The sequence below is a fragment of the Hippichthys cyanospilos genome, chromosome 9 (assembly GCF_059441005.1).
Source record: "Hippichthys cyanospilos isolate Australia breed blue-spotted pipefish chromosome 9, RoL_Hcya_1.0, whole genome shotgun sequence".
NCBI lineage: Eukaryota > Metazoa > Chordata > Actinopteri > Syngnathiformes > Syngnathidae > Hippichthys > Hippichthys cyanospilos.
Window position 1 is genome coordinate 17681320 of NC_142377.1, and position 22336 is coordinate 17703655.

General features: G+C 37.1%; 1 protein-coding gene and 1 long non-coding RNA gene across 2 annotated transcripts; one reads left to right on the forward strand and one right to left on the reverse strand.

The window, feature by feature from the left end:
* The first annotated feature begins 7181 nt into the window (after nucleotides 1-7181).
* On the forward strand, nucleotides 7182-22089 carry fkbp5 (FKBP prolyl isomerase 5). Its single transcript, XM_088423339.1, has 11 exons — nucleotides 7182-7576; nucleotides 13443-13573; nucleotides 13684-13828; nucleotides 15485-15627; nucleotides 16329-16446; nucleotides 16537-16693; nucleotides 17361-17451; nucleotides 17552-17635; nucleotides 17712-17897; nucleotides 18001-18240; nucleotides 19166-22089. The coding sequence occupies exons 2-11, from the start codon at nucleotides 13469-13471 to the stop codon at nucleotides 19268-19270; spliced, it is 1374 nt and encodes a 457-aa protein (XP_088279465.1). The 5' UTR covers nucleotides 7182-7576; nucleotides 13443-13468; the 3' UTR covers nucleotides 19271-22089.
* On the reverse strand, nucleotides 8168-11654 carry LOC148419256 (uncharacterized). Its single transcript, XR_015866590.1, has 2 exons — nucleotides 10167-11654; nucleotides 8168-8725 (listed from the first exon to the last, which is right to left on the reverse strand). It is a non-coding gene; the product is annotated as an uncharacterized LOC148419256 (long non-coding RNA).
* Nucleotides 22090-22336: the final 247 nt, after the last annotated feature.

Below are 22336 nucleotides of genomic sequence, written 5' to 3' on the forward strand. Positions count from 1 at the left end.
ATATTTTAAACAAACAACAATAATATACAGAGTATAACAATAAACGCTGTTTGTTTGATAGTACATAACTTAGAACATCAGGATTTTTTAACCTTATTCCTTACATAATTAGATGTTTTTCTATAAGTAGTCAGCAATTGTACTGGTCCAGCTTATTGCTTTTTGTCTGGGTCAATGAAATTTGAAAGGATTATTTAACTTAATTGTGATGACCGTGTGCAACTTAATTCACTTGCGTTCAAGCAAGTAAATTTATTATTGGTATCACAGTTTATAACTAACCCAAATAATATGACCCATGAAAGGCTATTTAACGTTTGTATTAACTTACCATGCATGTTTTTGGAATTTTGAAATGGAAAGGAAACTAGAGTAGGCTACTCAGAGAAAACTCACATAAGCACAAAGAGACAATATTAACTTCACCCAGGAAGGTCCGAGCACAGGTTTGTCCCGCCAGAATTGCAATTGTTTGAACCAAAATGTACCGCTTTGAGAACTGTGAACATTATGGAATTAATCAATTGTGAACGTTGTTGCCATTATTTATTCAGTATAATAAGAGGTCATCTCACTGAAATAAACACACTTTTCCAAATTTGACAAACGCATATATACATTTGAACTTGAGTGTGCAATCCTGCCAAGAAGTATTAAACTAGTCATCGAGTACAGCCTTTAGTGCACAAACAATTTGCTGTGGTTTGTTTATTACTCAGAAGGGAAAATCACTAAATCATTGTGCCGGTTATTGCTCAACAGGAGACGACTCGCCAAACATGCGCCTTGTACTTATAAGCTGCATGTACATGCCCAGTACATAGTTTAGTTCCATGCTCTTGTGTTCATGTAAGGAAAAGATGTTTGGACGAAGCCTGGGTTGTGCAAAACAAGGAGGAGCCTGCTTCAAAAATGAACATGATGACACAGTAAAGATGAATGATATTGTGTTGCTCTTTTTTGGGACCACATTATTACTTGCACACTGTGTATTGTTTGAGATGATCACTGAGCGGCACCACACCCGTGTGTGTTTATATAAGGCTCCAACTGTCATTGTGAGCGTCTAACCTTGTTATGATTAATTTACTTACTCATACTGTGCATCTCAACCAACTTCTAATTAGGAAGGCATGGTGAATGGATGAATTAGCTTCTTGGCAGCTTTTCCTGTCCGCATTGCCAGACGATTTGAATATACTGTAGCTTACATTTTGTGTATTGAAGATGTTTTTTTGTTCCTCACATTTAGCTGGAGGACAAGTTTTTTTATTTTTTTGTAGGAAAAAACTATTGAATACAGAGGAACACCCCGAAAAACTCTTCTTTCACTATGATAAACTATTCTTATTACATTATAATCAATGCATCCTTTGTTAACATTTTGACCTTTCAATCTCATTTCAAACACACACATGCACACGCAAACACACACACACACACATGAACGTTCACCCATGCGCTTGCACATATACACACAGTTTGTATATATATATATATATATATATATATATATATATATATATATATATATATATATATATATATATATATATATATATATATATATATATATATATATATATATATATATATATATATATATATATATATATATATATATATATATATATATATATATATATATATATATATATATACACACACACAGTATATTTATATCTGTGTATGTGTGTGTGTATGTATGTATAATGTACTGTATATATATATTTCTCTGCTTCTAATCAGCCACAGTATAAAGGTTTAGGGATTGACAGAAGCACACAGATTACACCATGTACGTAACACGGAGAGCTGCAACACAAAGAGCATTATGTGGCTGAGGTTATTTTAGTTTCAGTGCTTGTAGGAGGACACATGCTTCTAAGTTAGAAATGTGTGTTCTCCTACAAGCAGTGATTCCCAGCCCCTTGTGTTTTCTGCTATTAAATGAAGGGTTGAGCTCTGTTTGTTTATTCTGTATTCCCAGCAGCCTTGCACCACTGTTGTGAATGAGATGTCTTTTCTCTTGCATCCACTCAGGGTAGTGTTTTTCAGTCCGATTAGTACAGCACATTCTGTTCTGTTTCACTTCCTGATGACTGTGCAGGCTGTATCCCTGAATGAACTCACCCGCGTGCTTCTGGTTACACCGAGACACAAGACAGACGGATTCCCGCAACTGCTGTCAGGTTTTTTTTTTTTTAACTTTTACTTTTATGGCATTTAGATAGGGCGAAGATGGACTGGCTGTTGACAAAAGATAAACTAGTTATGTAAGAAATAGCAAATATACATACTTTTCGTGAAGAGCCTTTTACATGGATAGATTAAAAATTGTCAAGTAAAACACACCAAATGCTGAAAAAAAAAGATAAAGATTTAAAGACACATGGCATTAGTAACACAAATTACAAATTTATATTTTAAAAATCATTGCACCACCAGGGATAATATATTGAAATAAAATATTGGTCAAACGTTTTTTCATCTAAAAATGTGCAAAATTTCAGATTTTAAGTCTGCGACTATGAATAAATATTGATGGAATTAAATTAAACTATAATAATGTGAATGAAAAAAAATCTTTATAATTTGGATTCTTTACATGCCCTTTTTCCCAGATAACAGACTTACACGTGTTGAGTAGCTTGATTTCATTGACCTCTTTATCAGTTACAGACTTTGAATTTCAAAGTGTTTCCAAACGTTTGAGTAATGCAGTACATCTTTGACTGTCAAAAAATAGCTAATATTTTGACCGTTTAGCTAAAAAGTCTGATGATTTTTGGCCATAACAAATCCAAGATGTTGAGGATGGAAAAAGCAGTGGTCTCACATCGTGTGTCAGTACAAACATTTATCCCAGCATTTCAGGTCAGATGAGGTCAGTGCGATTTCCACGTAAGCATCGCGAGGCGGAGAACATGCCGCCACAATGTGCTCACCAGCCTCTGAGAAAAACAACTCGGTGAGTACTAGCACATCTAAGCCTATCTTATCAATAGCTTGAAGGCGACGCTGCATGAAGGGCTGTTTGTGTTCTTTGGTTGCAGCTGAATTATTGGTGAATTATTTTTGCCCCGTCGAATAAAATTTTCCAAGTGCAAGCGAGAGACAGTCTTTGTCCTGGCGCCTCGCTATATTACTCATCCGGGTGACAACCTCCCAGTGGACTTACGGAATCAAACTCACTTGTGTTATATCACCTTTGTCATAACACCATGTACCTTTCCATTGCTGTCTGGACGGGTGCCAACAATGCGGTTAGACATCTCTCGGCTCTCGACATCTATACCATATTGGCATACAACATGGAGAACATTCTGAGAGCTTTAATTCAACCAAATTAAAAAAAGCAATTTGGGATCACAAGACTTTGTTTTTAGGCAAGTAAAGAAAATAATATGCGGCGGTGATTAGTCATGGCACCTGGTGTTAAGTTTTTTTTTTTTTCTTTATTGCTGAATCAATATATACTTATTTGTGCTGCACTGTCCATATTTGAACGTGTACATTTTTTGCGGGCTCTGGTCTGAAGGAGTTTTCTTTAAGATTTGAAAAAAAAGGTTGTGGTTTATGTTCTAAAAGGCAAGCTAAGTCAAGAGTATTTATAGTATATGAATATCTAACAGAAAATGTTAGTACACAGTATCATTTTCGCTTTCAATTATAAACTCAAAAGCCCAAATACACATTTCCACTTAATTATGAATGATCAACTTGTTTGAATATTTGACAATCAACATTTTTAACCTAAATTTATACTCTGCTTAACAGCACATTACTTTCCTAAATCTCTCCTCATAAATATTGCTCGGAGACAAATTTGCAGGCAAAACAGTGCATCTGAGTCAGCATATTTTCTTGACATGTGATCAATAGCAATGGCAAATGTGTCAGGGTGTCACCATCAAAGTGTGTAATGTCAATTATGTCTACATGGAGCACGTGAGTACTGCTAGCTCGCGGCTTTTATTTGTTTTTACGTCGGATGCAGCTATCATGAAGCCTGAGCCGCCGATAAACACTGGCAAAAGGAACTGTATGTCAATATCAGCGTAATTAGCGCCCTGAATTGGCAATTAAGCTGGATTTTGGAACAACATTGTGTTTTTGTATCGAGAGTGGGAAACAACAGTAGTAGAAGAAAGTGTACCAAGGCTTTTGTATCATATACAATATTGTTTGATAAACTAAGGTTTATTTTGATAGTTGAACTTCTCATCTTTCAAAGTGCATTTGAAAGTGTACATGCGCTAAAATTGGAGTTGATTCCTCCTTTAATTAGTTACCAGTGCTGGCATTTCCCTTTTAAGAGCATTTTCTTCGCGCTTTAATCTTTGACTGCAAACAACACCACAAATAGTGTACATGAGAAAAACAAAAGCCACATTTCATTTTAACTTATAGTGTAAGATTGTCAGTTATTGGATAGATGATCATTCAAAGGTTGGAAGGAAATTCCCTCCTATTGGAGAAAACATTTTTCACTCTAATGACTCGCTGCACAGGTTTGTTCAAATCACTTTTCTGGCTATGATGAAATGAAATGACGCAAGAAAGTGGTAGAACACTTAAAATGTTGCATTAGAGACATTTGCAATAATAGTTCTCATGGAGTTGGGGACATGGAATATTTTGTGTAATAATCATTCTAAATAATTTTTAAAGACCCTGAGAAAGGCTACTATCACCATTTCTAATCAACAGTTAAAACAGTTTAAAAACAATGTTTTTTGCACTTTTTTGGGGGGGGGGTTCCACAATTTACAGAAATACTAAAAGAGTAAACACAACACTCCAAACACCATGTGTTACAGTTCCTTTCCACCCTTTGTTATTTCCAAACAAAAGACAATCATTAACAACATTTTTGACATGCAGTTCCTGAATGTTTCCTTGTGAACAATGACAACCTGTGCAAGGCATGCATGAGTAGTCTCTACCCAAAACAACAATGGTGGACAACAGGCATGCTTGCTTATTAAGCAACTGTCACACATTACTTGATGAAGGCAAATTCCAGTCTAAGGTTGGACACAAAAGGACAAGCAGTTAGTGTGAAAGTGTTGGATGCGGTACATTTTACATTTTACAGTTAGGGACATTCGATACCACATTTTCCCCAGACTGATACTCGTATAAGCAATTGACTCTTAACTAGTCACTAATACCGATACCCAGTACTGACACCACTAATACTTTGGATTAGGGATCACACAAATCCTCAAATAATTTCAGTACTTTTTTTTTCTTGCCCCAGTTACCTCCTTACTAGTGCATACATTAAAAAAATATGTCAAGCAAATCACAGCAACAATTGTTCATTTGTTAATGCTCTGCATGAGTGTAAAATATGCCAGAAAAGCAGTGAGCAGTCCAAATTCATAATCAATCTTTGTTTGAATAAAGGACACGAATGCCTTGGCATGCTTTTATTTTGAAGAGTTTCAGTAGCGTGTTAAGGCATAACAGCTTGGCTAGTCTCTCTACTGCAACTGTTGCTCCTGACTCCCAATACATACAATTGTTCTGAAATTACATTCACGCCAATTGAGGGTGCTAACAAACAACACTGACCTTTGGCACCCGTTGCCAGTGTTTACCGTGGCTTGGGCTCCATTAAAGCTGTGTCGAGCAGAATTTAGCTGCTAGCAGAATTTAGCAGCGAGAACATGCAAGCTCCATGTGGGAGAGCCGGAGCCAGAGGCGACTCCACGGCCCCCGCACTGTGAGTTGGACATGCTACCTGCTAAACTGTCTTCTACTATGCTGCCACCTTCATATTCCAGTGGAGCTTTTTAAAAAAAAAGAAATAAAGAAATTCTAAGGACAAACAGTCAAAACCACATGCAAAATTAATACACTCGAAAGGAACATGGAATACACACTTAGACTGAACTAACAAGGTGGTAAATAGATAACTGCACCTGGAATCAGAGCTTGTTAAGTCGCTCATTAGGGCACTGCCTTTAAAGGCACACATCAGCATGCAAATACTACAGTTTGTGTACGCGTGTTTGTGCGTGCGTGCGTTTGTGTGTGTGTGTGGGTGTGGGTGCGACTTGGGTGAAATTACTGTACAAGTATAATGTATTGCTTTGTATCACGATCACATCAGAGCTTTTATTTGGGCAAGCGCTATGATGGGGAGAAGTAGATGATTTACCCTGTTTGTTTTATTGCATAATTCATAGCTCAAGGCCCGGGAGGCAGATCTTGTCCGTCACATGATTTTATGTGGTCTAAGAAAGTAATTAAAGAGCTGAATATCTTTCTTCACAGTTTCACGCTAAATGGATGCAAATGGGCACACACACACACACATATATATATATATATATATATATATATATATATATATATATATATATATATATATATATATATATATATATATATATATATATATATATGTTTTGCAAGCCAATCATGAACCAATCATGCACTCAATCACACCTAAGGGCAATTTAATATGTCCAATACACGTGCCACGCATGTTTTTATAGTATGTAAAACTAAACAATGTTCAACTAAAATAAATATGATATCACAATTGCTCAGGGAGCACCTTGCATCTCGTGGCAGAACTCAGAAAATAGGTTAAATATTAATGTGTGCTTGAAAAGTGAAATAAAATGTACTGTACTTGAAAAGTAAAAAAAATAGAACTGAATTGGTTTGACATTCAAGTATCATATGTTTTGAAGACAAAGCACCACGATCAACTGCAGTAGGTTCTGAATGTTTGCTTTGGTGTCCGGTCTCCTTTATGATTATGGGGCAGACCCCAAGTCCCAGCTCGTGGGTCAGCAGACCTCCGTTTGACTCCTCCAGCAACATAAAATATAATTTATTTTAATTATGCCGATTTTTTTAATCAAAAAAAAGTTATATTTGAATCCGACAGCTAAAACCTAACTTTCTACATCTACCCGCTTCAAAGCGGCGCTCGTACGCCCATCGGTCGCGCGCCAACAGCAAGCCGCCCCGCAGCGCTCCTTCTCCGGCTACCGATAGCTCCCCCGGACGCTACGGTGTCAATCGTCACGGTGGTGTTGACGATCCGAGCCGTCAGCTGACGGAGGGTGGGAGGAGAACAGCGTGCAACGGAACAGCCTGTTCCCGGCAGACCAAGCTCGGCACAGAACGGGTTACAGGTCAGTGTGTCTATTTGGAACACAGTGTTCTCATCAGCAGCGGCGGCGGCGGTGCAGCCACAGTACAGCCGGAACATTGTGTTACTTTGTGGCTCCTTTCCAAGACCTGCCCTAAATTCATAGCAAACGCCCTCCTGCCGCTCTACTCTTTCTCTCCTTGTGCCCTCCCTCCCCTCTGCGCATTTTCCGCCTCTCTACATCCTCCCCGTGCATTTGTACTTGGGCACTCCATGCGGCCGGTGCGTTTGTGGCGTTTGGAGCCCAACACTGGACGCCGATCCGCCGAGCGAGCCGGAACATCTCGTACCCAGGACGTGACGCGCAGCGCGCCCTAATCATCCTAGCAGGAACCGGCGCACTTCAATACACTTTTACCTGCTGGATATTTATTTTCAAAAGGAACACAAGAAAATGTGAGTCATATCATTTGCTCTGCCATGACTTGATTGGAGTGTGTGTGTGTGTGTGTGTGTGTGTGTGTATATATATATATATATATATATATATATATATATATATATATATATATATATATATATATATATATATATATATATATATATATATATATATATATATATATATATATATATATATATATATATATATATATATATAATTTTTTTTTTTTTTTTCACTGATGCTGCTGATATGTTGAGTGAGAAGTTGGATGCGCGGAGGATGTAACTTGTGAGGGCATTTGAGGTCGCTGGTGGGACCCACTATGCTGTGAAAAAATATGATAAAACGATTCTGTCTAAAACAAATGTTTTTCGTTTAAAAAAAAAAATCTAAAACAAACTAGTGCATGGTGTAAATGTTAAGTCGTAAGAGCCGAGAACTAGAACGTGCGTTTACATTGGAATAACATGATGCAAATGGTCATACATGAAAGTCTGGGTCATTTTGTGGAATCATCAGAACCTTGGGTGTATTTTAAAGAGAAGCATTAAAAAAAACGAAGCTGCAACAAAAAACAAGTACAAATAGTCTTCATTAAAATGTCCTTTTCCATGTAGACTTTATACTGTTATATAGAGAATCCTCTTGAAAGCATGTCCGGGTATATAATAACCACAACAAAAATTCAAAAACATTGTAAAACATTTTCAATGACTTAAAAAAAAAGAATGTAAAGGAAATAGAGGAACTCCTACGCGATACTATCTATGAGTGTAATTTGTGCTTTGCACCAAATTAAGGGTTAGGGTTACACTTTTATTGAAATAAAAAATAATCATTGATAAAACATAGTGTGCTGATTTATTTCCTCTAGAATTCTACACGTGTGATCATAAATAGTGCCACATTCCATCGTAGGGTTCAAATTGAGGTCTTCACATCCTTTTCATTTATTCGGTTCTTTTTAGGAGGCACCACATTTCGGTACATGGAAAATTACAGCGCCATAGTTGTTGTCACAAGGTAGCACCCGTTTGCTCATGAATGTGATCGATGCATTGAAGGAGATGCAATGGCGTGGAAGATGACTCACAAGTAACAGGTTTCATAAGAGGGGGGTCTGAGATTGGTGAACATCATCAGGCTACACCGGTGAGGAACTGTGAATAGAAAAGGAACATTGTGTTCAGACACGCGTACACACGTCACCTCACGTACAGTATGTATCATTTGAGGACACTCCATTGACTTGCATTTATTTCATGGAGACTTACCTTACCTTTAATTCATACAATCCCAAAGCTATTGATGCATCTTTTCAGATTCCAGACCTTCATTTCCAGGTGCATATATTTTTTTAGCGTTGGGTTTAAAGAGAGTCCGAAAATGGCGTTAACTAAATGAGTTCATTGTTTTGTACAAGCAGCAGTAGTACTGTTGGCTTATATGAGTCAGACGTTTGGAAACCCCCTTAATTTAAATGGACTCAAAAAACATTAAGAGATAAAGAAATTCAATCTTCCACTTACTGTCGGCTGAAAATAATATCACATGTGCTCAAGGTTAAGGTAACCAATCACAGCTCAACTTGTAAAGGTCACATGACCAAAACCAAAAAACAGATGATCCATGATTGGCCATTCTTTGAGCCTTGTACACATGTGATGACATTTTCAGTTGACAGCGTGTAGAAAAAATGGTTTTTAAAAGTACAAACATTAAAAACAATCCGGTCATTGAATCAATTGTAGACAAAATATTAACTTTTTACTGATCAGAAATGGGGGCATACATTTTATAGCCAAAGTGTACACACTAGCGTCAGACCAATGTACATTTTTTCAGGCTGGTGTCGATTTTTGACAGAGAAAAATACAGATTACGTTTAATCAGCCAAATATGTTCAAAATGTATCATGAATAACACAGTACAGTATTTGTTTACTTCTGATGTATTTCAATAGATGGCATTCTTAAGCAGATTTTCACTATTTATGAAAAAAATAGTTTACAGAATACATTGTTTGGTGCAATGAGGTTATATGGACATTCATTCTTGGCATGTGTTACTCGGAGTTTAATGGTTTTTGTATTAAACCATTTAGACTTAATAAATAAGGCGCTATGTATTTCATGATATATATTTTTTTAATTAACCCACTGACTTTAGATTGTGTGTCGAGTGATATCCAGGTTGCCTCTTTGCGCACCATCCAAAGCATTGCTCAATGTATGTAAAAAATGTGTCTGTTTAGAATATTTACACAAAATAAACTTACAATATCAACAAACCCCATGGTATATATTTATATATTTAAGGAGACAAGGTTATGGTATGTATTCATGTGTAATAAATGATGACGCCAATGCTACATATATACAACTGCTGTAAACAGTTAAGACTTAAAATTTCAAATAATAAGCAAATATCTGCAATTTGGCCAGGTATTTTTGGCAAATGTTTGAAGGTACATAATCAGCCGGCCGATTAATCGCGCCCACTAACACACTGTGGACATTTAATCAAAGAAATTCAGAGTTAGGAATTTCAACTGTCAAGCTACATTGAAAGAAATGGGATTTAATTGAAATGTTTGATCACCTTGTCAGCAAACCTAACCCCTGCCAGTAAACAGGAGGACACGCCGTAACCATCTTGTGTTTCTCCTCGAGGCTATTTTGTTCCTTCCCTTGGTTGAACTCATGTGATCTAAGCACACAATGTTCTTCCAGGCTCTCCTGACAATCAAAGTAGTTGCGAATTTACTTAACGACGACTATGATTCGCATAACCCTTTCACGTGCAAAGTGATTTGATTGCTTTTTAAAGCCAGTCCATCATGACCTTAAGAGGATGAACGCTAACTTTCCTACTGGAAAGAAATCTGAAATTGAATACAGTCTGAGAACTGTCATAACGGGTAATAAAATACATTGTGTAAGGAAGAGGGCAGAGAGAAGCCTGGCAACTAGATGCGTCATCCTTTTTTAACGTTTTTAAGTGCTCAAAGGTAATTGGTTATGAAATGTAAATATGTACTTCCCCATTTGGTGACAAATGTGCCGAGCGAGGATCGCTGCTGGTGCTCACGTTGCAGCGCACATTCCGTTCTCCGTATCTCATTACTGATGTTGACGTTCACCCTGGTTGCACTTGCTGCAGTCAGTACTGACGTCGCAATAGCTTCCATTTTTTGTATGGAACTGGTCACACTTATGTCATCGCTGGTAGACAGGATAAAAAGCCGACGAGGAAGCAGGAGTCACTTGTGGAGATCTGAGCTTTGGTGTCCTTCAAATTATCTCCATCAATGTCCTTTATTGGGGTCTGAAAAAAAAAGGTTGCCTGAAACTTAAACGGACATCTTTTCGGCCATCACAATGACAACTGCTTGATTTAGTCAGTTTTTCAGATTTTTTTTTTTCCAGCTCCTTTTGATTCATTATAGTACTGCTCTGTAAAATCTCTTGATATACCAAAAAACAAAAAAAGACAATGATGTTCAATTGATAATCAAATTAATCCATTAAAAAAATCACTTAGAGTCCTAAAATAAAAAAAAATCCACAGAATACTTAATTTTTCCTTCATGAAAGAAGGTTGTGAACATTTATGCAAACATATGCTCTAAATTTGGAATACGATTATTACGAACCTACTCAGTAATCGAATAATAAATGTTCATTTTTACATCGTTTTTATTTCAATTTGAGAAAATGTCCTATTTTTGAATCAACTAAAAACAGTTTTTTTTTTTTAACCGATCCCATCAATTACTCGACAATATAATCAATATAATCAGTTATTTAAAAAAAACATGTTGCAGCTCAATTCTGAATTTACTCATGTGTGAAATGAAATTTGATTCTGGTAAAGATGATTTACTTAGAGAAATTTTGAACGAGACATAAACAAATCTTAATTTTAGGACTACGCAAGTTGAATAGGCGAGACGCAAGTCCACAAAAAGTGGTTGGAAATCAAATGTACGGACTTTAATTCTGCTTCGATAGAGCAGTTTGTGATTTCTTTTTCACAGCTCAAGATTCAAATCTACAGAAAATGCAAATAGATGGCGAAGTGAGTGAAATTCAGTCTCGCGGATGCATTCGCTTCTAAAAGCTGACCTTGAAGTTACACAGCTTTATGACTCTGGCCAAAAGAATGTGCATACACATTTCTTTGAAAGCGTGCATATTTTTAGTTCTGACTTTGTGTCCACACACAGTTGTATGCGTTTTGCCTCAACCACAATGCACTCGTGAATCTCGTTTCCAGCCAGTTCCAAATGACATGAGCCATCAGAATTTTATCCCATTTAGCTTATCAACGCATTTCATTGGGACTCCTAGGACACATTTTTGTATGATTGCAAACAAACCCGTGACACGGCCAAGAACTTCATAAGGACGAATGGCTGTTTTAGTGGCAATTTTGGCAAAATGGTCTGAAATTGAACATGCCTTGAACTATAGGATAGAGTAAGATAAGGATTCTGTTTCAACACTGTACTCATGGTTTTGAACTCAAACTTGAAAATAATGCTGAACTCCAAAGCAAGCCATCTTATTGTTTACGTCTAGTATTCATATAATGAGAATCATAATAACGTCACGTATATAGTTCATTATACACTGTATAATGGTATAAATTAGGCGTGTCAAGTTAACATATTAATGATGATCAATTATTACAGTTGTAGTTACAGCATTACTTTTTAAAACAAATGAATGAAAAAACTGCAAGAGTTTTTCTCAGAATTAGTTTTAGGTGGGATTAAAAAGCGATGAATTTGACCAAATTAAGATCTGTCATTTTTTTTTATTTATTGACATCACTAATGTAAAGATAACAAAAATGAAAATAGATCAATACATTTTAAAACACCCACACACAAAGAGATAAAATGAAGTCTAATTAAAAATAAAGACAACACCACAAACATACAGTTGTATAGTTTGGAGCCAGGGCCATCCGTGATTCAAAAGTAAAATCTTAAAAACCATACTAAAGCAGACTTGAAGCCAATAATTTGATGCTAAAATTGGGATGATATGATGTCATGACTGTCATCGATCATTTGATGTCATGAGAAGCCCAGCAGCTGCTGCATTCTGAACCAGCTGGACATGAGAGTGTGATTTTTGACTAAGGCTGTAGAGGAGTGAGTTGCACTAATTTAATCTTGACAAAATTAAGACATGGTATGTATTGATAAAAAAAAAAAAAAAATGGCTAGGGTGTAATCTGACAGGATAACTTCATGAATATATTGTTTGATGGTGAAATCAGAAGTTTCTGTGTAGTTCTATTGAACCAAGGCTGAAATTAATGACGTGAGTGGTAGACGATTTGGTGTCATCTAGAAACTGTCACAACGCCATTCTTCAGCAGCGTCTAATGATTGCTTGGCAGGGAGGAAGCATACGTACAAAGAAAACAAAGTATATTTTGGCCTAAACATGAACCTTGTGGTACACCACATGCAAGTAATGAGGTGGGTGAACAGCATAGTTGCTTATTTTTGCTATTATGCAGATTCTTTCATGTGTTAAATAAATACAGTGATATCAGAAATGGCTCTCTCTAAAACTCTGACTGTAAAACGGACATAATTAAACGAAAGGTGGGCTATTTGCCCATTGGTCCAAATGCAGCCAAAAGTTGTAACATGATACAATTTTTGCTTTGCAGCCTTCGCAAGTGTCTTTGAACCGATGTGTGATGTAATACAAACAATGAAAAGCAATTATTGCGCATTTGGGTTATGGGAAGCTGATACGGATGAGAGATTTCAAAGCACAGTTTGACAAATTTGATTAGCTGATTAACGCATTAGCTTATTAACACAAGGTTTTCATTTGAACTATCCTCCAGTGTGACTGTGATGCCCACAAGCAAACATGACGACTGATCAGGATCTTCCGAAGGACGGGCCAGTCACAGCTGCTGTGTTTGCTGCAAAGGGCACTGATGTAACGCCTAAAAACGACCAAGGAATTGTCAAGGTATTATTGTCAAATTTTCTAGTTGAAGCTTGTCTCCAGACTCTTTTCTGGCACATGGCAAAGGCTTTGCCAACATAATTATTATTATTTTTTTGTCTTCCTATGTTAAGATTGTCAAGCGTCATGGGCATGATGGCGAGAGTCCAATGATTGGGGACAGAGTGACAATCCATTACACTGGAAGTCTCCTCACTGGGAAGAAATTTGACTGTAGCCGAGATCGCAAGAGGGCTTTTTCTTTCCATGTTGGAAAGGGTAGGTGACTCATCCCTCTTTATTCTTCTTGGACAATATGCAAATTGAACACTTGATTTTTAACTCGCTGTGATGAACACGTTGATGTATGGTAGTCTTGTGAATGTACGTCTGTCGTTGCCATGGTGACGAGGGATGAGCGTAATGATGTGTTATGTAACGATCCTTTCATTTACATGCAACTTCATCTCCTAAAGCAGTGATTCTCAAACCTTTCAATAATGTAACCCGTGATATAGCTATTTTTAGAAGTGCAATGCATTTTTGGATTAAAAAAAAAAACTTGAAACAGTGCTATGCCACCCATGTCAGATTTATTCAACGTATTTTATTCAGCAACTTCAGAAGATATATTATGTAATGTCATGTGATAAAGGCACTCAACACTTTGCAAAGGAGTCACTAAAACACAATTTAGCAATACCTTGCTTCATGTTCCAATTCATTTGCTCTTAATTTGAAAAAAAATGTAGCGTTCCTAGTACGGTACAAAAAAAAGCATTCATTTAAATTCAGCATGATTGTGATGATCCCTGCAGAAACCCTATTAAAATCTCGCATATCCTCTGAAGTGCTTTCTTGTACCCCTATTTGAGAAGGGCATAAGTGTCCGCAGGGGGTGTTCCTCTCTTTAATAAAAGGTTAGATAAGTATCTCAACACACGAGGTATGATACAAACCAAGGACGGCTTATACTGAAGCAGAATGATTTCGTTCAGTTGATTTGGATTATGATTCAGGCCTTTTGCTTCTAACAGCTAGTTGTCATAATTAGTTATCATATTTCACGGACTATTAGACACACTAGCATATAAGCCAGTGCAGCGAAAATTGAGCACAAAAAAAAGTCACGAATAAGCCGCGGGTCGTAACGTCACATATTTACGTAGAACGATGGTATATGGCGTTTTTTAAATGTATTTAAAAAAAATTTTTTAATCGCCTGCTTACAGCAACATCCTAGCTTCAATAGACTGAACATGATCAACACTAACATATTTACAGAAAATGCATGGATGAATGGATATTTTCAGCATAATGCCAACAGAATACTGCTACTGAGTAAAATAGCAGTTCACACTCAAAATCAATACTATACCATAGCATTCTTCTGTCCCCCTTTCCTTAATGGATTATTTTTTGTGAACATATCAACACTGCACATAATTCATCTATACAATCATATATATTTGTATCAAATTTACATATCACACACTTTTATACAATATTATATTCAACGTACTGTATTTATATTTTAAACCCCATTTTAAGCACATCGTTTCATTTCTATTTCTTAGATGACACATTGAACAGATACACACATTTGCTTTACCAGTGGATGGTCTCCTAGCGGCTAGCAAAAAAATAAAAAATAAAAAAACTGCAGATAAGCTGCACTAAACTATAAGCCACAGGGCTCAATTCATGAGAAAAAAGTTGCAGCTTATAAACCGAAAAAATGCAGTAGTTGCCTTTTTTAACAAATGACACCCTGTGGTCTGGCCACATCTTCTCGTTAAAAAATGAGCCTGTTTCGAAACGCCGAGTAACTGAATGCTTCCTTTCAGTATTTTCTTCTGAATCATTTCTCCGTGGTAACAGCGAGCGATGAATCAACTTTTTAGTATTTGTTTTACTTTCCCTGTCTCCACACAGGACAAGTCCTCAAAGCGTGGGATATTGGCGTGTTATCGATGCAAAGAGGAGAGGTGTGCACATTGCTGTGTAAGCCGGAGTATGCTTTCGGCTCTGCTGGAAATCCAGACAAAATTCCCCCCAACTCATCAGTGCTTTTTGAGGTAAATATGGAAAGTCTCAATTGAATATGAAATATTAAATAGAGCGTGAATTCCGCTCAGTGACCGGATATATTGCTGAAATTCAAAATAGTTAACAAATGAATATTCTCTTCGCTCTGTTTCAGTTTTCTTGTCTAATGCCCAGTTGTTGGCAAATTCTATTACGAGTGTGTCTTATAAACCAACTCAGCCTATTAATTTGTGTCCACTATTGTGTCAATAATTGTCTCAGCAAGACAGCATCCCACCCGAACAAAAGACGTCACTGGAGAGGCCGTGATGTCCTCTACCGCACACATTATACTTAGTAGCATAGCTCAAATGTGGCAAAAGATTTAGACAGGTGTCCACTTCTCTGGACACAAATGAATGGGCTGTGTCTCAGGATGATATTGACAGTATGAGAAATGTTTTTTTTTTTTTTTTAAATGCATACTCCTCCTTTGATTGCATTTTGAAGAATATTTAAAAAGAAATAATAGATTGTCTTAACAGTCAGTATACTTGCCTATCACCAAATGTTCTTTTGTGGAAACTCCTACATGTTTTTAGTTATGTATTTTTGCCTCCCACACCAAATGTCCCCTTGCACACTACTGCATTTTCTGTGTCTCAAATTGCACCTCTCATACCAGAATTGATAAAAAAAAAAAAAGAAGGTGAAAACCAACTCTAAAGAGTGTTTGTTGTTATTCAAACAGATAGAACTGCTCAAGTTCGATTTAGGTGAAACACTCACAGATGATGGCGGGATCGTACGAAGAATAAAGGTCAAAGGGGATAGCTACTTGAATCCCAATGATGGCGCAGTCGTACATGGTAATCCCTTCATGGATAATTACTCATTTGCCATCCGGTATTATTGTGATTATATTACAAACTGGAAACCTGTGCTGTGTCACTCTCCAGTGCATCTGCAGGGAAGCTGTGACGGTCGACTGTTTGACATCAGGGACGTCAGCTTTGTTGTCAGTGAGTCAGAGGATAAAGGTGTTCCTCTGGGAGTGGACCGTGCCATGGACAAGATGCAGAAAGGAGAATGCTGTATACTCTACTTAACGCAAAAGTAAATCCACACTATTTTAAAGAAAAACTTAGATAGCCATTTTCTGGAGTAAAAATAGACAACGTTTGGTCTATAATTTGATAACGACTTTGTTTCAATTCATCTACAGTAAATTGAATTTTATGTATACAGTCAGATATAAGTGCTGAAAGCTAAAGTAACAACCAATCACAGCTCAGCTTGTGAACGTCACATGACCGAACACAGGTGACCCATGATTGGTCGTTACTTGAGCCTTGAGCACTTGTGATGCCAATTTTAGTCGCCCGCAAGCGGGAACATGATTTTAAAAGATTCCAGTTATCAGTTATCTGTGTTGTATAAATCCCCTTCTGGGCATCGTTTATAGCATTTATTTTTAAGGCTTTTAAACACGCACAAAAATAATACAAACCCTGATAACTGCTGATTTTTATCACCGTTAATATTTATCATGTGCTACTGTCAAGTCATAGTAACAGTTTGATCCAATTTTTTGTACAATATGCATACATGCATGTGTTTGTGTATCACAGCTGTGAGTTATTACATCAGCACAAATGGAGTTTCCCACCCTGGAGAGTAAACATCTAATCTTAATATGGGTTTTCCCCCAATTTGACATTTCACCATGAAGGAAGTTCACAGTCAACTCAGTTTGTTTTGTTTTTTCTTCTTCCAATTGCAGGTATGGCTTTGGACGCAAAGGAAAACCAGAATTTAAAATTGGGCCAGACAAAGAAATTGTATATGAGGTTACCCTGAAGGACTTTAAAAGGGTAAGCACGAGCCAAGATGTCTTTCACCCCCAAATTAAGATGTTTTAGGTTCAATTTAAAGACAATTTTATGACACGTGTATTGTATCTTCTCACCCAAGGCGAAAGAGTCCTGGGAAATGGACTTGCACGAAAAGCTGAGTCTGGCCATAGAAGTCAAGCATAAAGGAAATCAGTATTATAAGGTACAACGTCAACCCTTTTCCATGGATTATTGTCTGTTTGTGTCAACTGGGCTAAAATATTTGTTTTGTTGTTTAGGGAGGCCACTACTATCATGCTGTCATCCAGTACCAGCGCATTGTTTCCTGGCTTGAGATGGAGTTTGGTAATGGCTTGGAACAGCAGAAGCGGATTAATGACTTTCTGTTGTCAGCCTACCTCAATTTAGCTTTGTGTTTCCTGCGCATTCAAGATTTTTCTTTGGTAGTGGAAAACTGCAACAAGGTGTGTTACAGTGAGACTGCATTTCAATTGGTGTTTGTAATTCATATGTAGGCGTCCATAAGTAGTCACCCTGCGCGTTGTTGTTTTTGTCTCTGTATCCAAGGTGATCGATCTTGACGCCAGCAACGAGAAAGCTTTGTATCGCCGTGGTGAGGCCCGTCTCCTCCGAAATGAGTTCAGCCTGGCCTTGGCGGATTTTCAACACGTGGTGCAAGTCAATCCGGCGAATCGAGCAGCTCGCAGTCAGATTTGCACCTGCCAAAGCAAGATGAAGGAATATTATGAGCTGGACAAGAAGATTTATGCAAACATGTTCCAGAAATTCGCAGAACGCGATACCAAGGTCTGTAAATGAATTCTTTTTTTCAGTACAGTTGTAACTTACATGTTACTCTGCTATCAGATATTTGCACAGTCTAATGAGATGATAATGCTCAGTGTTGACTGGACAAAGTCATTACTATCGAAGAAATCATTGCGGCGATGTTACAAAATTGAAACTGCCTTTGGCCGTGGTTGGATGATGCTTTCTTCCAGTTTATACTGACCTCTAGTGTTCATATTTTTTATTTGGAATGTTCCTTCTGGAAAATGAAGACGCTTCCTTAACAAGTGTGAAGAATTTATTTGGTTGTTATTCATTAATTTTTTTTTTAATTTTAATAATATGCAGATAATTGTGTTTTTTTCCACATCAAAGGTAAAGGTATTAATTGTACTTGAGAAATGTATATATCAAATGAATTATTTACACACGATTATTTTTTAAGGCTGAACATGGCTTCATATATTTAAAAGGTGACACAAGTGCATTATTTTTTACAATCTAAACATTTGCTGACAGTTTTGTCAAAAATACTCCACAAAGATCAAGAGCAAAAGGATTTTTTAGGGGGTGGCTTCCATATACAAATTACTGACTGTATATCATACTTCCTATTTTGTTGGGGAGTCTGAGCAGGGGGACACTAAAACCAGCACTAACCCCCCCCCCCCCCCCCCCCCCCCCCCCACCCACACACACACACACACGCACATACAAGAAGGTCACATTCATTACGTAAGCAATGTGGCATTGATTTGAAACGGAAGTCAATGCAGCTCTGCTTACCTTTGACATAAAACAGTGTGGAATGCGCATGTTTTTGCATGATAATACCTTGCCTGTCTCTCATTCCATAAACGAAGGAAGACTCAACAAAAACACGCTTTGCACGATTATTATTGTGTAAAATTAATCAGCGCGTTATCTGATGTGATGGAAACAGGATGGGAGGACAAAGAGGAGGCGGGACGAGAGTATGAGGAGGAACATGAACGATGAACTTGGGATTAAACGGCGCCGGAGTCAAGAGTGCCTGTCATGCCAGTGACGTCTGTGAGGATGTCAAAGAAAAAGACTTCTTCAGACAGGGAGCAAAGGGACTTGGCAAGCTCCAATCCAAACTCCATATTCCCATTCCAAAGCAGAGTTCACATTTCTCCGTGAGTGGTTAAGCATTCGTTATCTCCATTTTACGTGGCTTCTAAGATAAGATGAGGAGCGCATCCAAACGTGGCTTTCCAGAGTCGGATTGCACATGTCGCCGTTTGCTGTTTTGGACTCAGAGTTGTCTCTAAAGTGCAATTTGTTCTTTGGATAACATCTGGAAGTAATGTGTGTAAAGATGGCTTTAAACAAAACACAACAATTTCTGGAAAATTCACTGAGAAAAACCAATGCACTATTTACGGCTCGTTGAAAAGGTTGAAAAATGCATTGTCGCCATCTGGTTTCAAAAACAGCTAATACTCATAGAAAATAAGCACAAATCACAGATGCCAAAAAGATATGATTTTTTTTTCGCGATCACTGCATACAGTATGTGGTCTCAAGTAGGGTGTAACAACAAAAAAAAGTTTTGTTTAAAAAAATGCGACTGCATTATATCAAATTGTTCCACTCTTGAAATATATGCATCAAATCGTATATTATTGATGTCTTTGTTGGAAATGCCACATTTCTAGTCTTTACATTTATATATACATAAATATCGACTTGACTCATAATCACACTGAATCGTATCAAATTGTTTCTCTTCAAAATCAAACCGTCAAGTAGTATCGCACCCCACGTAGCCAGATTTATATCGAATTATCTCTTACTGCAGAGACGTGCAACCTTAGTCATGACCGTGAACAGTTTAAATACTCGAGTCAAAAAGTGGCAAAACATTAGGGTGGATTCATTTTCATGGGAATAGCGAACGAACAAAATAATTATTGATGACGTCTATCGAAAACTACTGAAGATTGACTTGTGAATAGCATTCATTAAAAAAAAAAAAAAGATTGTTGAATAAAATAAATACTCCTGTCCCAAAGTGACTAAGGATTAAATTTAGGATTGTAGGGTTGAATTTGCACTCTTATTTATAAAGTCACTATAAAACACAGTAGATTCCTTCCTCCCCTCCAATTTTGCAGTACTCATATAAACACCTCAACATTTTTATTTTAAGTTTTCAGCGTTAAAAAAATCACAAATTTAGCATGGATATGACTCATTAAATGTATACGTTAAGCATAGTATTCATCTTCTCCCTTTAATGCATAAAAAAAGCTGTTGAATGGGGACTAGTCTGTTGCACTTATGGGACTGACAAAAAGAGGTCATGATAAGACTTTGAAGCATTGACTACATTTGAAACTGGTGGCAGCTTTGACAATTCAACACTGAAGTTAATCTTGCCCTTATAGGTAATGTATGTATGACAACAATCTGTGGCCACAAAAGAGGATTTCCTAAGCATGCCCATTGGCTACAATGATAATGTGCATACTGGCCTGAGCTTTTTTCAGGACAGTTTTTTTTTTTTTTAGTTATGTAATGTGAAACTTGCAGCACCATCAAATGGTAGTTTGACATCTCAAATAACATGACAAATACCAACAGAGTAAGTACTGTCTTTTAAAGTAGACATTTCATCTTAAAAATGACAAATGTAAGTAGATGAGGGACAGTAATGAAGCCATTTCTGATAATAAGATCGCATCAAAATGGAATGATTTAGTGTAATCTTCATGGAACAAGTGCTCCTTTATGGATCTCGCTTTTTTTATTTTAATTTTTTTTAATCGCGTGAATGTTAATAGCAGACAGTGATGCACTTTGGTCGGATGATCTTCTGACTAAATGTCTGGATAACCACCAGACAATAATCTTGAGATGTTTTATAAATATTGGTATGTTGATAATTTAAAATTTTGTCTGTCTTAAATACTGTATGTCGCAAATCGCTGTGTGAGTGGTAATATTCATTCATTTCTAAATGTAAATGTATCGCTATGGCTGTAATCATTTTGTACAGTTAATGTGAGCATGAAATACCTTTCTATTATAAAGGCTCATTCTGACTCTGATTTGATGTATTTCCACAACATACTCCAAAAATGTGAGTGATATGCAAAAAAAGAATTATTCAATTACAGCAGGGTGGTAGCCAGAAATGTTTCAGTGGTGTGACAAGAGTAACATCTCCTTGAGCGTTCGTCCCGCACCTTTATTAGACAATCCACAGCAAAACATATTAAAGTTTGTGTTCACACCCACTGTGCATTTATTTTAGTTAATATTAAAGTATTAACTATTAAAATATGAAGTTAATAGACAAAAAAAATCAACAAAAAAAACACCAATTCAGGGTGTCCGCCGCCTACTGCCTGAAGTCAGCTGGGATAGGCGCCAGCAAGCCTGCGACTCGTGTGAGGGTAAGCAGCTTTGGAAAATGGATGGCTGGATACACAAAAAACTTGTGGCAGATTATCAAGAGGTCTAAGAATACTCCATCTGAGTGACAATGGCAGAAAAATCAAAGGATTTAAAAAAAAAAAAAAAACTTGGTGTGGGGGCTGGCCGGGGGGGCATAGAGTGACAAAGTGTGGTATTGGCCACCCCAGTAGCTCGGCCCTTGAAACAACAACAAAAAAAGCACTCTCCCAATTGGTTCAGAACGGAAGCTACGGGTTTTTTTTTCTCCACAATGTTTACATGTAAACATCACACTTGTTTCATATTCGAATCTGGCATTAATGAAAAAAAATACCTAGGCAGAAATGATGTAAGGTACCATTCATGTGAGTGTTGTTTGTTTTTTTATTTGTATTTTTTTGCACTTCCGAAAAGAATGAATAAACATTTACATTCATAAAATTGTGTCTTTTATTTCTTTGAGTTCTGGCCATGTATTGCAGTCTATTTCAATTATAGTAGAACTATAAACACCATCCATCCATCCAGCACGGAGAGAACATGCAAACTCCACACAGGGAGGTCGGAGCGAGCTGGAATTCAACTCGGGACTCTGACCTGTGAGGCTAACCACTCTTCCACCGTGCCGCGTGACCTTCATAATGTGGAACTATAATGAAAACCAAACAACTGACGAAAAAAGACAGTT

Coding starts and splice junctions, on each gene's coding strand:
- fkbp5 (XM_088423339.1), top strand. CDS start 13,469: ATGACGACTGATCAGGATCTTCCGAAGGACGGGCCAGTCACAGCTGCT. Junction 17,452..17,551: donor CCCTGAAGGACTTTAAAAGG/GTAAGCACGAGC, acceptor TTCTCACCCAAG/GCGAAAGAGTCCTGGGAAAT. Junction 18,241..19,165: donor TCGCAGAACGCGATACCAAG/GTCTGTAAATGA, acceptor TGATGGAAACAG/GATGGGAGGACAAAGAGGAG.